Consider the following 12459-nt stretch of genomic DNA (forward strand, 5'->3'; position numbering starts at 1 on the left):
TCACTAATATTAGCCGGGTTTTTTTTATCGTATACGTTAACGTTTGCGCGTAAAAAAAACGCTTATCCTCGCTTAGATAATGCTTAGGAGACCCATCTAGCGGCGGTGGTTAATAACTAGCTACAGAACAGGGTGTACCTAAAATCGGAGACAAAAGCCACTGGAGGCCATAATGTATAACATATAGGTGAATCGGTTGCAATGAATAGTGGATACTATTTTTAGAGGTGATATATAGAATTAGTGCTGGGGTCAAACTTACTTACTTAGTATATTAGTACTAATTTTATGCGCAGCAATTTCAGAGGTGTATTTAAAGTTTGACGCTTAGCAGTCCATATAAAGTTTAAAGTTTTTAATTTTTTGCGTTTTCTTCATTTTTATGAAATTTTCACGATTTTTAGGTTAAGGCACCATTAATCGACCACATTGGATATGGTTATGGATATGGGTATGGTTACGACTAGGGCGTTAGAGTTAAGGAAGTTTAATTAGCCGTTAAGCGTAAACGTCTATAGATGTAAAAAAAAAAAAACACAGCTTTACCGTTTTTGATGAATACCCCTATTGCATGAAAAGCAAATAAATGATAAGTGAATGCCAGAGATAGCAATAAACAAATGAATGCAAAGAACTACCAAATAGAAAGTCTGATAGAAGTATAGTTTCCAGTAAGTTAATTTTATTTTTGATTGGTAAAGAATCCCGTAAATCAAATTAAGCTTCAGCTTGGTATAAATAAATTCATACACAGTAAAATAGCTACGACAATGCTCTCAAGTACCAGCCAGCTGTTACGAAGTACAGTGCTAGCAGCGAATCAACTAAACAATCACATTTACAGAGTTTGTACAAAACATGTGTCTACTACACCCCTGCTCTTTCAGCCACAAGCAAACAAAGAAGCTAATAAACCAATACTTTACTCCTTTTGGTCCAGTTCCTGTTCGTGGCGTGTACGCATAACACTCAATCTTAAAAATATTCCATATGAAATAAAGCCTATCAACTTGCTTAAATCTGGCGGCGAACAACATACTGAGGAATATCGTATGGTTAATCCCATGAAAGTCGTGCCAACATTACAAATTGGTAGGAAAAATTTAAGTTTGTATTATGCAAAAAATAATAAAAAAAAAAATTATTAAAGATGGCCGCAGCATTATAGAGTCTGTTGCTATTATGCATTATTTGGATGAAACACGACCACAGCCGCCCTTACTTCCTCAAGATGTATACAAACGCGCTAAGGTGCGTGAAGTTGTTGAGATTATTTGTTCGGGTATACAACCATTGCAGAATTTGGGTATACTAAAATATATGGGCGATAAAAAACTGGATTGGGCACAACAATGCATCAACCGTGGTTTTAGCGCGCTTGAAGTCATCTTGTCTAGTTCTGCCGGCAAATTTTGTTTTGGCGATGAGCTTACAATGGCTGATTGCTGTCTATTGCCGCAGGTGTTTAATGCTAGAAGGTAAGTTTTTATACAGAGAAGCTATGTTGTGATAGCAGCTAATATTTTTTAATTATTTGATTTTAGGTATAAAGTTGATATGTCACAGTACCCAATTATATCACGAATTGAAACTGAATTGTTAAAGGTTCCTGCCTTCGCTGATGCCCATCCAAACAAACAGCCTGATTATCCAACCAAATAGTTTAATTAGGTAGTTTTATTTATTTTATTTTTAAAAAACATATTTCAATTTATAATGCCATATATTTGATTCAATACGTAATAAACTATTGTAATATTATATTATTATTATAATTATAAAACCAGCATGTACTATTTACTATATTACTCGAAATTTATAATTTTCGGGGCGCTCGGTAGTTTGTTTGGAAGTAAGTTGGTTCACCATGACAAGTCCGAGCAAGGATCAACATCAGGGTTAGAAATTCTAAAAAAAAATAGTAAAAAGTAAAATTAACCTTAAAAAAACTAAAAAAAAACATGCTCTTTTATCACCTAGTACTTTTTAGGGTACGGGTACTTTTGTATACTATTTTAGATTCTCAAAACCGGGTACTTTTTTAAAAACAGGTACCTTTTTTGAATAGATATTTTTTAAAACCGGGTAATCATCTAGAACCAAATATTTCGTTGAACCGGGTGCTTGTTAACCGGGTACCTTTTCGAAGAACTGGGGTTTTTTCTAGAATCGGGTAGTTTTTAAAATATTTGGCACTTTTTTGAGCCGGGGACTTTTTAGAGCCAGCTACTTTTTGCTTTTTGAGCCGGTTACTTTTAGAACCGTGTACTTTTTAAAACTGCCGGGTGCACTCCGAATTGAAATGACTCTGTAGGCCGTTTTATAATGACGCCAAGTGCGTAATTTAAGTTTTTGATTGGTTTATCAAATTACTGTGACATAACTAGTATAATTTTAGGGGATTATTCCGATTACGATCACGACTACGTGTTTTGATTTACTTACTTGACCACTGAAGTAGAGGTCGCAACACCCGATTGTCTTCCTTACTTAACCCTTTCACTACCGCCAGCTAGTACGCAATACGAGTATATTTCTAAGTAATGGTAATTACTGTAAGGAGCTTGGGAAGCACTTTAGTGAAAGCAGAAATCGCCTCCTTATATGGGCGTGGTCAGAATTTCATGTCCACCTGAGTGGACATGGGTAACCAAGGTAGTCAATTTAAAAGGCAGTAAGGTCTAAAAAATTTCGAGAAGAGATAAACAATTGAAATAATTTTACAACCAAAATAATTTTTATTAGAAAAAAATTAAAATTTAAGTGGTATTCATCAAAATAGTAAGAATTTCGACGAATGCAGAGGTGGGCATTTCGTGCAATAAAAGTATGTTTTTTGCTTGCATCCTTTCATTTTACAACGAACTGCATTACTTCGACGTCCTTTACTTGCATTTTGAGAACATTGAGGGTATGTGCATGATATTTTGAAAATAGTTTAAACCAATCTTTTCCTGAAAGCAAATAAATCCATTTGATTGAAGCAACAAAACCAAGTTTGTTTAATTTACAATTAAATTTCAGTGGAGGATCCCTGCTACTCAACAAAATCATAGGCATTCCGCTTTTTCCAGCAAGGCTTACCACGTATATGCTGCTTTATTCCCATGCGCCCTTTAAATGGTATAATCTGTTCATCAACACAAAGGATTTCCTCCACCTCTTGCTCCAATAATCGTTCCGAATAGAATCCATTATAGGTCGTACGCTATATAATTTGTCTTGGGTTTTGGGGGTAGACTAGTATCCACTAAATGCAAATGTGTTCACAGCCCATACGGACGATTACGTGTCATATTGTTAGCAAATAATGGTAATGCTGAACTTCCGAATTTTCCCTAGACTAGTTGGTCGAAAGTTTGATTCTTTCTGCACACCATAAAGATTAGTGAAGTTGGATGCATCTTCAAAAATTTAGTGGGCAAGTAGTTTTGGAAATAATCGTACTCACTTTTGACTCCTTTAGGCATCTGAACAGGTGGGTAAATATAAAATCAGCAATTCGGTCATTACTACGGCAGTTCCTCCATTGAATGCCCCATTTCTGAGTTATATATGCCCAATCAAAACATTAATTTCCCGCTTCCGCTTCTGGGGTACTTATTTTTCTAGTAGAAAACTGAAACTTAACGCAATCCTCTCACGGAAAAATATTCATTTTGTGGAGCATCCTCTCCTCTCCTTATTGTGGATAGTGTTGAAACAGATGATTTTCAAATGCTGGACTGAGCTCTCGTTCCATTTCACTTTCCTCACAACTCGTATCGTCACATCCCACCTCTTCATCTCCTTCATAACGTTTCCTAGTTAGCGCTGTGGAATCAATTTCATCATTATCCGACTCATCGGCGAAATTTGAGAAATTATTTAGAACGTCAAACATCTCGTGGTCTGTCAACACTTTGTGCCTATCCATCATACATTTTACCTACAATGTAATATTATCTTCCCTTAACTCACAACTCTTGACTTCTCATGTCCATTATAAGGGACATAAGGTTTTATCTCTCTAGAAAACTCACCTGAATTCCAATCATCTCCCACTTACAACCGTTCAAAGAGAAAATTTCGAGTTAAAAAATATCGCTGACACAAGCAAACCTAAAAACTTTGTATGATGATGAATTAAACAACAAACATAGGAAATATAATATTTCAACCTTCCTTCACAAAAGCCTGCACAATACTGACAAAATTTTAAATTAATTAGCGGGAATTTTATTTTTATACTCGCAATAAACCGCTAGGACCGTATTCACCGAAAATAATGCTTAAAATTTTAAATTCAAAATACCTGCCACTTCAAAGTCATGTCTACTGCAGTGGACATCAGTAGCGAAAGGGTTGAATCGTTTATCGTATTTCATGCACGGCGCTGATATAGCATTTTCAGGTCAAATGAAACTTTTTTCATTTTAAATGAAACTTTTTTCATTTCAAATGAAACTTTTTTCAAGTCAAATGAAACCGTACTACTAAGGTAATTGTCAATAAATTTATATCGTACTTTATAACGCTATTTATCAAATTTTTCTTTAAGACAACTATTTCAAATTAGCCACATTGAAGGCAAAATTTTTGCTTAAATTTTCTTTGTGAATCTAAGCTGCAGCTAAGATCGGCTTAGTTTAACCTTGCCTTTTGATCGTTTCAATTTTTTAATAGATAAAGTAGCAGGGTTATAGGCTAGGCAACTTATATACTACAGTTTAACCACCCACTGAAATAAGCACCTATATTTTTTACTTGTATCTACTCCTCTTATATATAAAGCACATTCTTCTTCTACATATACTTCGTTAATAACATAGGAATAAAGCAACGTAGAGAACAAATAGAAAGAACCAAAGAGCCTGATGTGAGCGTATTTCCTATTCACTGTCTGACACCAACTAACACATCGGTTGAATCCTCTGTATTATGCATTTCTCTTTGACCAACTTCTTACCAAACAACATAAAACGATAGCAAGATATTGAGAGAAACATTACTTTTACCAACTATATAGTAGAGCATGTGGACTGTGGAGAGATCTTTTTTAACTATGCTGAAAAACATAACCGTAAAAAGTGATCTTTTCTACTCTATAGCGCAGTTACATTGCACTTCACTCGTTTGGGCCTTTGAAAACATATATATTTGTTTTTATTCCATTTTTTTCATTGTATATTGTATTTAAATGTAATAATTAGACGATGGCGAGTACCGAAGAAGATTTAATGATGAGCTGTATGAGCTATACGCAGACATCAACATAGTCCAGCGAATTAAAACGCAGCGGCTGCGCTGGCTAGGTCATGTTATGCGAATGAAAGATGATGCTCCGGCCAAGAAAGTGTTTCTATCGGAACCCGCCTATGGAAGCAGAGGTAGAGGGCGACCCCCACTCCGTTGGATGGATCAGGTGGAAAACGATTTAAACTCCTTTGGTGTGACCAATTGGCGCCGGTTGGCGGAGCGAAGGAGCGACTGGCGCGCCTTGTTGGACGGCCATAACCGTTTAGACGGTTATGCGCCAATTAAGTAAGTAAGTAAGTAGAATATATATATTAGAATGGGTCGATTTATTAACCGATATAGCGCCATCGATTTTTCGCTAGGATTTGGGGTCAGGAAAAAAAGTTTCACTACGCATACCCAAAAAAATAATTTTCGAGCCTGCGAAATTTCATTTTTTTTTTTTACTTTTTTTGACTTTGATTTTTAAGGGTTTTTTCATAACCCCCTAAAAAAGTTTCATACGTATACCCTGTCCGACCCAAAAGCGTCCGTTATATAAAAACGTTGGTATACATGAAAATTATACAATCAAATGAAAATTGTATAGTGTTCATAGTGTTTGATGTGACAAAGTGTACCACAAATCGATGGTACCGATTTTTTATGTAATTAATGGTGTAATTTTTGTAAATTTTATTTATTTTTCATTTGTATTTTTGTCAACCACCACATCTAAAAATATTACGCCCCTGATGATGCCAAGGAAATTAGGCGAAACGCTGGGTCGTAAACTTTGTTTTTATTCGCACTACAACGAAATATATCAGAATAGTTTAAAGGAAACTTAATCTCCGAAAATTTTTTTAGTAGGTCATGAAAAAACCCTTAAAAATCAAAGTCAAAAATAGTAAAAACAAGTAAGGAAGGTTAAGTTCGGGTGTAACCGAACATTACATACTCAGTTGAGAGCTATGGTGACAACATAAGGGAAAATAACCATGTAGGAAAATGAACCGAGGGAAAACCTGGAATATGTTTGTATGACATGTGTATCAAATGAAAGGCATTAAAGAGTATTTTATGAGGGAGTGGGCCATAGTTCTATAGGTGGACGCCATTTAGGGATATAGCCATAAAGGTGGATCAGGGTTGACTCTAGAATGCGTTTGTACGATATGGGTATCAAATGAAAGGTGTTAATGAGTATTTTAAAAGGGAGTAATCCTTAGTTCCATAGATGGACGCCGTTTCGAGATATCGCCACAAAGGTGGACCAGGGGTGACTCTAGAATGTGTTTGTACGATATGGGTATCAAATTATAGGTATTAATGAGGGTTTTAAAAGGGAGTGGTGGTTGTTGTATAGGTGGTCGCCTTTTCGAGATATCGCCATAAAGGTGGACCAGGGGTGACTCTAGAATGCGTTTGTACGATATGGGTATCAAATGAAAGGTGTTAATGAGTATTTTAAAAGGGAGTAATCCTTAGTTCCATAGGTGGACGCCGTTTCGAGATATCGCTATAAAGGTGGACCAGGGGTGACCCTAGAATTTGTTTGTTCAATATGGGCATCAAACGAATGGTGTTAATGAGTATTTTAAAAGGGAGTGGGCCTTAGTTCTATAGGTGGATGCCGTTTCGAAATATCGCCAAAAAGGTGGACCAGGGGTGACTCTAGAATGTGTTTGTACGATATGGGTATCAAATTAAAGGTATTAATGAGGGTTTTAAAAGGGAGTGGTGGTTGTTGTATAGGTGGTCGCCTTTTCGAGATATCGCCATAAAGGTGGACCAGGGGTGACTCTACAATGCGTTTGTACGATATGGGTATCAAATGAAAGGTGTTTATGAGTATTTTAAAAGGGAGTAATCCTTAGTTCCATAGGTGGACGCCGTTTCGAGATATCGCCATAAAGGTGGACCAGGGGTGACCCTAGTTTTTGTTTGTACAATATGGGTATCAAAAGAAAGGCGTTAATGAGTATTTTAAAAGGGAGTGGGCCTTAGTTCTATAGGTGTACGCCTTTTCGATGTATCGCAATAAAGGTGGACCAGGGGTGACTCTAGAATGCGTTTGTACGATATGGGTATCAAATGAAAGGTGTTTATGAGTATTTTAAAAGGGAGTCATCCTTAGTTCCATAGGTGGACGCCGTTTCGAGATATCGCCATAAAGGTGGACCAGGGGTGACCCTAGTTTTTGTTTGTACAATATGGGTATCAAAAGAAAGGTGTTAATGAGTATTTTAAAAGGGAGTGGGCCTTAGTTCTATAGGTGTACGCCTTTTCGAGGTATCGCAATAAAGGTGGACCAGGGGTGACTCTAGACTTTGTTTGTACGATATGGGTATCAAATGAAAGGTGTTAATGAGTATTTTTAAAAGGGAGTGGCCTTCGTTCTATAGGTGTTCGCCTTTTCGAGATATCGCCATAAAGGTGGACCAGGGGTGACTTTTGAATATGTTTGTACGATATGGGTATCAAATGAAAGGTTTTAATGAGTATTTTAAAAGGGCGTGGGACTTAGTTCTATAGGTGGACGCCTTTTCGAGATATCGCCATAAAGGTGGACCAGGGGTGACTCTAGAATAAGTTTGTACGATATGGGTATCAAATTAAAGGTATTATTGAGAGTTTTAAAAGTGAGTGGTGGTAGTTGTATATGTGAAGGCATTTTCCAGATATCGACGAAAATGTGGACCAGGGTGACCCAGAACATCATCTGTTGGATACCGCTAATTTATTTATATATGTAATACCTGCCAAGATTTTAAGGGTTTTTTATTTCGCCCTGCAGAACTTTTTTAATTTTCTTCTACTTAATATGGTAGGTGTCACAACCATTTTATAAAGTTTTTTCTAAAGTTATATTTCGCGTCAATAAAACAATCCAATTACCTTACCATGTTTCATCCCTTTTTTCGTATTTGGTATAAAATTATGGCATTTTTTTCATTTTTCGTAATTTTCGATATCGAAAAAGTGGGCGTGGTCATAGTCGGATTTCGTTCATTTTTCATACCAAGATAAAGTGAGTTCAAGTAAGCACGTGAACTAAGTTCATTAAAGATATGCCGATTTTTGCTCAAGTTATCGTGTTAACGGCCATGCGGAAGGACAGACGGACGACTGTGTATAAAAACTGGGCGTAGCATCAACCGATTTCGCCCATTTTCACAGAAAACAGTTAGCGTTATAAAATCTATGCCCATACCAAATTTCAAAAGGATTGGTTAGTTTTTGTTCGAATTATGGCGTTAAAAGTATCCTAGACAAATTAAATGAAAAAGGGCGGAGCCACGCCCATTTTGAAATTTTCTTTTATTTTTGTATTTTGTTGCACCATATCATTACTGGAGTTGAATGTTGACATAATTTACTTATATACTGTAAAGATATTAAATTTTTTGTTAAAATTTTACTTTAAAAAAAATTTTTTTTTAAAAGTAGCCGTGGTCCTTCTCCGATTTTGCTAATTTTTATTGAGCGCACATATAGTAATAGCAGTAACGTTCCTGCCAAAGTTCATAATGATATCTTCAACGAGTGCCAAATTACAGCTTGCAAAACTTCTAAATTACCTTCTTTTAAAAGTGGGCGGTGCCACGCCCATTGTCCAAAATTTTACTAATTTTCTATTCTGCGTCATAAGTTCAACTCATCTACCAAGTTTCGTCGCTTTATCTGTCTTTTGTAATGAATTATCGCACTTTTTCGGTTTTTCGAAATTTTCGATATCGAAAAAGTGGGCGTGGTTATAGTCCGATATCGTTCATTTTAAATAGCGATCTGAGATGAGTGCTCAGGAATCTACATACCAAATTTCATCAAGATACCTCAAAATTTACTCAAGTTATCGTGTTAACGGACGGACGGACGGACGGACGGACATGGCTCAATCAAATTTTTTTTCGATCCTGATTATTTTGATATATGGTAGTCTATATCTATCTCGATTCCTTTATATATGTACAACCAACCGTTATCCAATCAAACTTAATATACTCTGTGAGCTCTGCTCAACTGAGTATAAAAAAATGAAATTTTGCAGGCTCGAAAATTATTTGTTTGGGTATGCGTAGTGAAATTTTTTTTCCTGACACCAAATCCTATCGAAAAATCGATGGCGCGAATCGGTTAATAAATCGACCCATTTTAATATATATGTTCTAAGTATTACATTTAAATACAATATAGAATGAAAAGTAATAGAATAAAAACAAATATATATGTTTTCAAAGGCCCAAACGAGTGAAGTGCAATGTAACTCCGCAATAGAGTAGAAAAGATCACTTTTTACGATTATGTTTTTCAGCATAGTTAAAAAAGATCTCTCCACAGTCCACATGCTCTACTATATAGTTGGTAAAAGTAATGTTTCTCTCAATACCTTGCTATCGTCCTATGTTGTTTGGTAAGACGTTGGTCAAAGAGAAATGCATAATACAGAGGATTCAACCGATGTGTTAGTTGGTGTCAGACAGTGAATAGGAAATACGCTCACATCATGCCCTTTGGTTCTTTCTATTTGTTCTCTACGTTGCTTTATTCCTACGTTATTAACGAAGTATATGTAGAAGAATACTGTGCTTTATATATAAGAGGAGTAGATACAAGTAAAAAATATAGGTGCTTATTTTCATTGGGTGGTTAAACTGTAGTATATAAGTTGCCTAGCGTATAACCCTGCTACTTTATCTATTAAAAATTTTAAACGATCAAAAGGCAAGGTTAAACTAAGCCGACCTTAAAAGCAGCTTAAATTCACAAAGAAATTTTAAGCAAAAATTTTGCCTTCAATGTGGCTAATTTGAAATAGTTGTCTTAAAGAAAAATTTGATAAATAGCGTTATAAAGTAAGATATAAATATATTGACAATTACCTTAGTAGTATGGTTTTATTTGACTTGAACAAAGTTTCGTTTAAAATGAAACAAGTTTAATTTAAAATGAAAAAAGGTTCATTTGAAATGAAAAAAGTTTCATTTGACTTGAAAAAAGTTTCATTTGAAATGAAAAAAGTTTCATTTGACCTGAAAATGCTATATCAGCCTCTGCACTCAAGATGATACCAACTATAGTGGCAACAGTAAAATGTGAAAAAAAAAGAAAGAGAAGAAGTGGAGGAAGAATAAGAACAGCTTACTGATGTGGCTGATAATATTGTCACGTTTGCGAAGCCAACGCAATGCAAGGAAACGGAAAAAAAGAAATGGAAGAGGGATGACATGACAAATTAGAATCAAAACCGAAGCGGGAACCCAAACGGGAGAGCGAACTATCAGTTTTTTATCGAATTGCTTACGGTTGTTATTGATGAGTTTTCGGTTTGTTATCGGCGTGATATCGTCGTTTATTTATCGAAAAGTTATCGATCGATTATCAAAAAGTTATCTATGTGCTTTCGAAATGTATTGATTTCTTAACGGAATGCTACCAATTTGTTATCGGCGTGTTATCGACTCTTTTTCGAAAAGTTATGGATGCGTTATCGAAAAGTTTTATATTTGCCATCGAAAATTTGTCGATTTACTATCGGAATGTAGCCAATTTGTTGTTAGTAAGTTATTAATTTGCTATCGAAAAGTTGTCGATTGGTTTTTAAAAAGTTATAGATTTGTTATCGTATATTTATCGATCTTCTCAAGTAGTATTTGTTTCTAGACATACACCTGCATTTTTACGTACGACCTCTTGATACTCACAAATTTTGTTTCATTGGAATGGGTGTTTATGTAGCGCACAACCCGTAGGATGTGAGACTTGTAAATAGCTACACAAGTGTAAAGAAATCATATTTTAATACTTTCCCATGGTGGAATCACCAGGTGAAGTAAATAAAAAAAGAAGAAGAAAAGAATGAAGATGTACGCTATCTGAAACGGTAATGATGTATTTTCAACGGTCAGGAGAGGGTAAAATTTTTACCCGCTTTGGATAAATGGGAGTAGAAAAATAAATACCTTGCTAAGAAAGCCATTACAGAAGCTGTTTTTATTCGGCAATCAGTGCCACCTAACGCCAATGCAGAAGGGATACATAGGACCCGTGCGAGTTTACATTTACCTTTGGCATTGAATAAAAATAAATAAACTGTGAGGAGCGGTAAAATTCAATGAATGCATCTATAGTAAACTGATCTCAAGTTCAACTGCAGTTGAAACTTTCATCGTAAAACCGGACATAAAAGGCAGAGGTGTTATCCATTATTAAGTTTAACTGTAGTAACTATACGCCCTTAAATGGTCTTTGGACTTGATGAAAAGTTTTACAGTCCCACTTGGAAGTGACCATAATACTTTTAAATGTGTTTCCATCGCTAAAAATGCATTGATATTGCCATGTGCTCTGTTGTCGTTGAGAGTCGTAACTGAAACATATGCCCTTATAATATATTATACAAACATGATCGGAAGATACCCCGAAATCTCCGGACAGTTGAATTCATTATGTATTACTAATGTTAACAAGTTATTAATTACTAAAATATGTCGATGGATAAACCAGCCCCGCTGCTGTCGGCCTAGAACCAGAACTTGCTGTTCCGATCGAGCCGGATTCGTATATTCTAAATTACAATCCATAACTGTAACATTTCTCTTATCTTAGTGGTCTGATTTTTAGGGCGAAACAACAACAGTGAGTTAAAATTGTTATATATATATATTGTTATATATATATTTATAATTCCATTGTTTTAGCGAAGTTTTTATATAAATAAGGTGTAATACGACAGTTTTGGTGTTCTTGTTGTAGGAAAGACAAAAACGTTCCTCGAAAGTCTTCACTAGCGCTGCACAGGCTAAAACCCTTAGTTGGATATGACGTAAATACAAATAGTTTGTTTTAACAAAGACCTGTTTCAACTTTTTTGGAACAAATTAAACATATGTACATACATATGTGGAAGTAATAGTTTAGCACGGCCTTACTTATGGAAGCCATCACCAAAGATATCCAAATGATGAATCTCTGTAATTAAATCCAATAAAGGTCCACAGATATTCACCTACTGGTTAATGTGAAATAAAGTACTAAAACTATCATATATTACTCCTGAAAAATGTAAAAAACAACACTTTTTCGGGAACAACATTGGTAAAAAATGTTCATATAGCCGAATGACAACACAAAGAAGAATTTAGAGCGAGACAATTGACGGCTTATTTCACCTGGTTATTCCACCATGGTACTTGCCTGTACTTCATCTATCCATCAAATGAAATAAATCAAAAAATC

General features: G+C 35.4%; 1 protein-coding gene across 1 annotated transcript; it reads left to right on the forward strand.

The window, feature by feature from the left end:
* The first annotated feature begins 432 nt into the window (after positions 1–432).
* LOC137243688 (probable maleylacetoacetate isomerase 2) lies at positions 433–1805 on the forward strand. The gene is made up of 3 exons (XM_067771653.1): positions 433–1092; positions 1151–1478; positions 1545–1805. The coding sequence occupies exons 1-3, from the start codon at positions 771–773 to the stop codon at positions 1660–1662; spliced, it is 768 nt and encodes a 255-aa protein (XP_067627754.1). The 5' UTR covers positions 433–770; the 3' UTR covers positions 1663–1805.
* Positions 1806–12459: the final 10654 nt, after the last annotated feature.

The sequence above is a fragment of the Eurosta solidaginis genome, chromosome 1, assembly GCF_040869045.1.
Source record: "Eurosta solidaginis isolate ZX-2024a chromosome 1, ASM4086904v1, whole genome shotgun sequence".
Lineage (NCBI taxonomy): Eukaryota > Metazoa > Arthropoda > Insecta > Diptera > Tephritidae > Eurosta > Eurosta solidaginis.

Excerpts from the sequence above, each read along its gene's own strand:
- LOC137243688 (XM_067771653.1), top strand. The coding sequence starts at position 771 with ATGCTCTCAAGTACCAGCCAGCTGTTACGAAGTACAGTGCTAGCAGCG. Across the intron at positions 1,093-1,150 it reads CGTGCCAACATTACAAATTG|ATGGCCGCAGCATTATAGAG; the intron begins GTAGGAAAAATT and ends AAATTATTAAAG. Across the intron at positions 1,479-1,544 it reads CAGGTGTTTAATGCTAGAAG|GTATAAAGTTGATATGTCAC; the intron begins GTAAGTTTTTAT and ends ATTTGATTTTAG.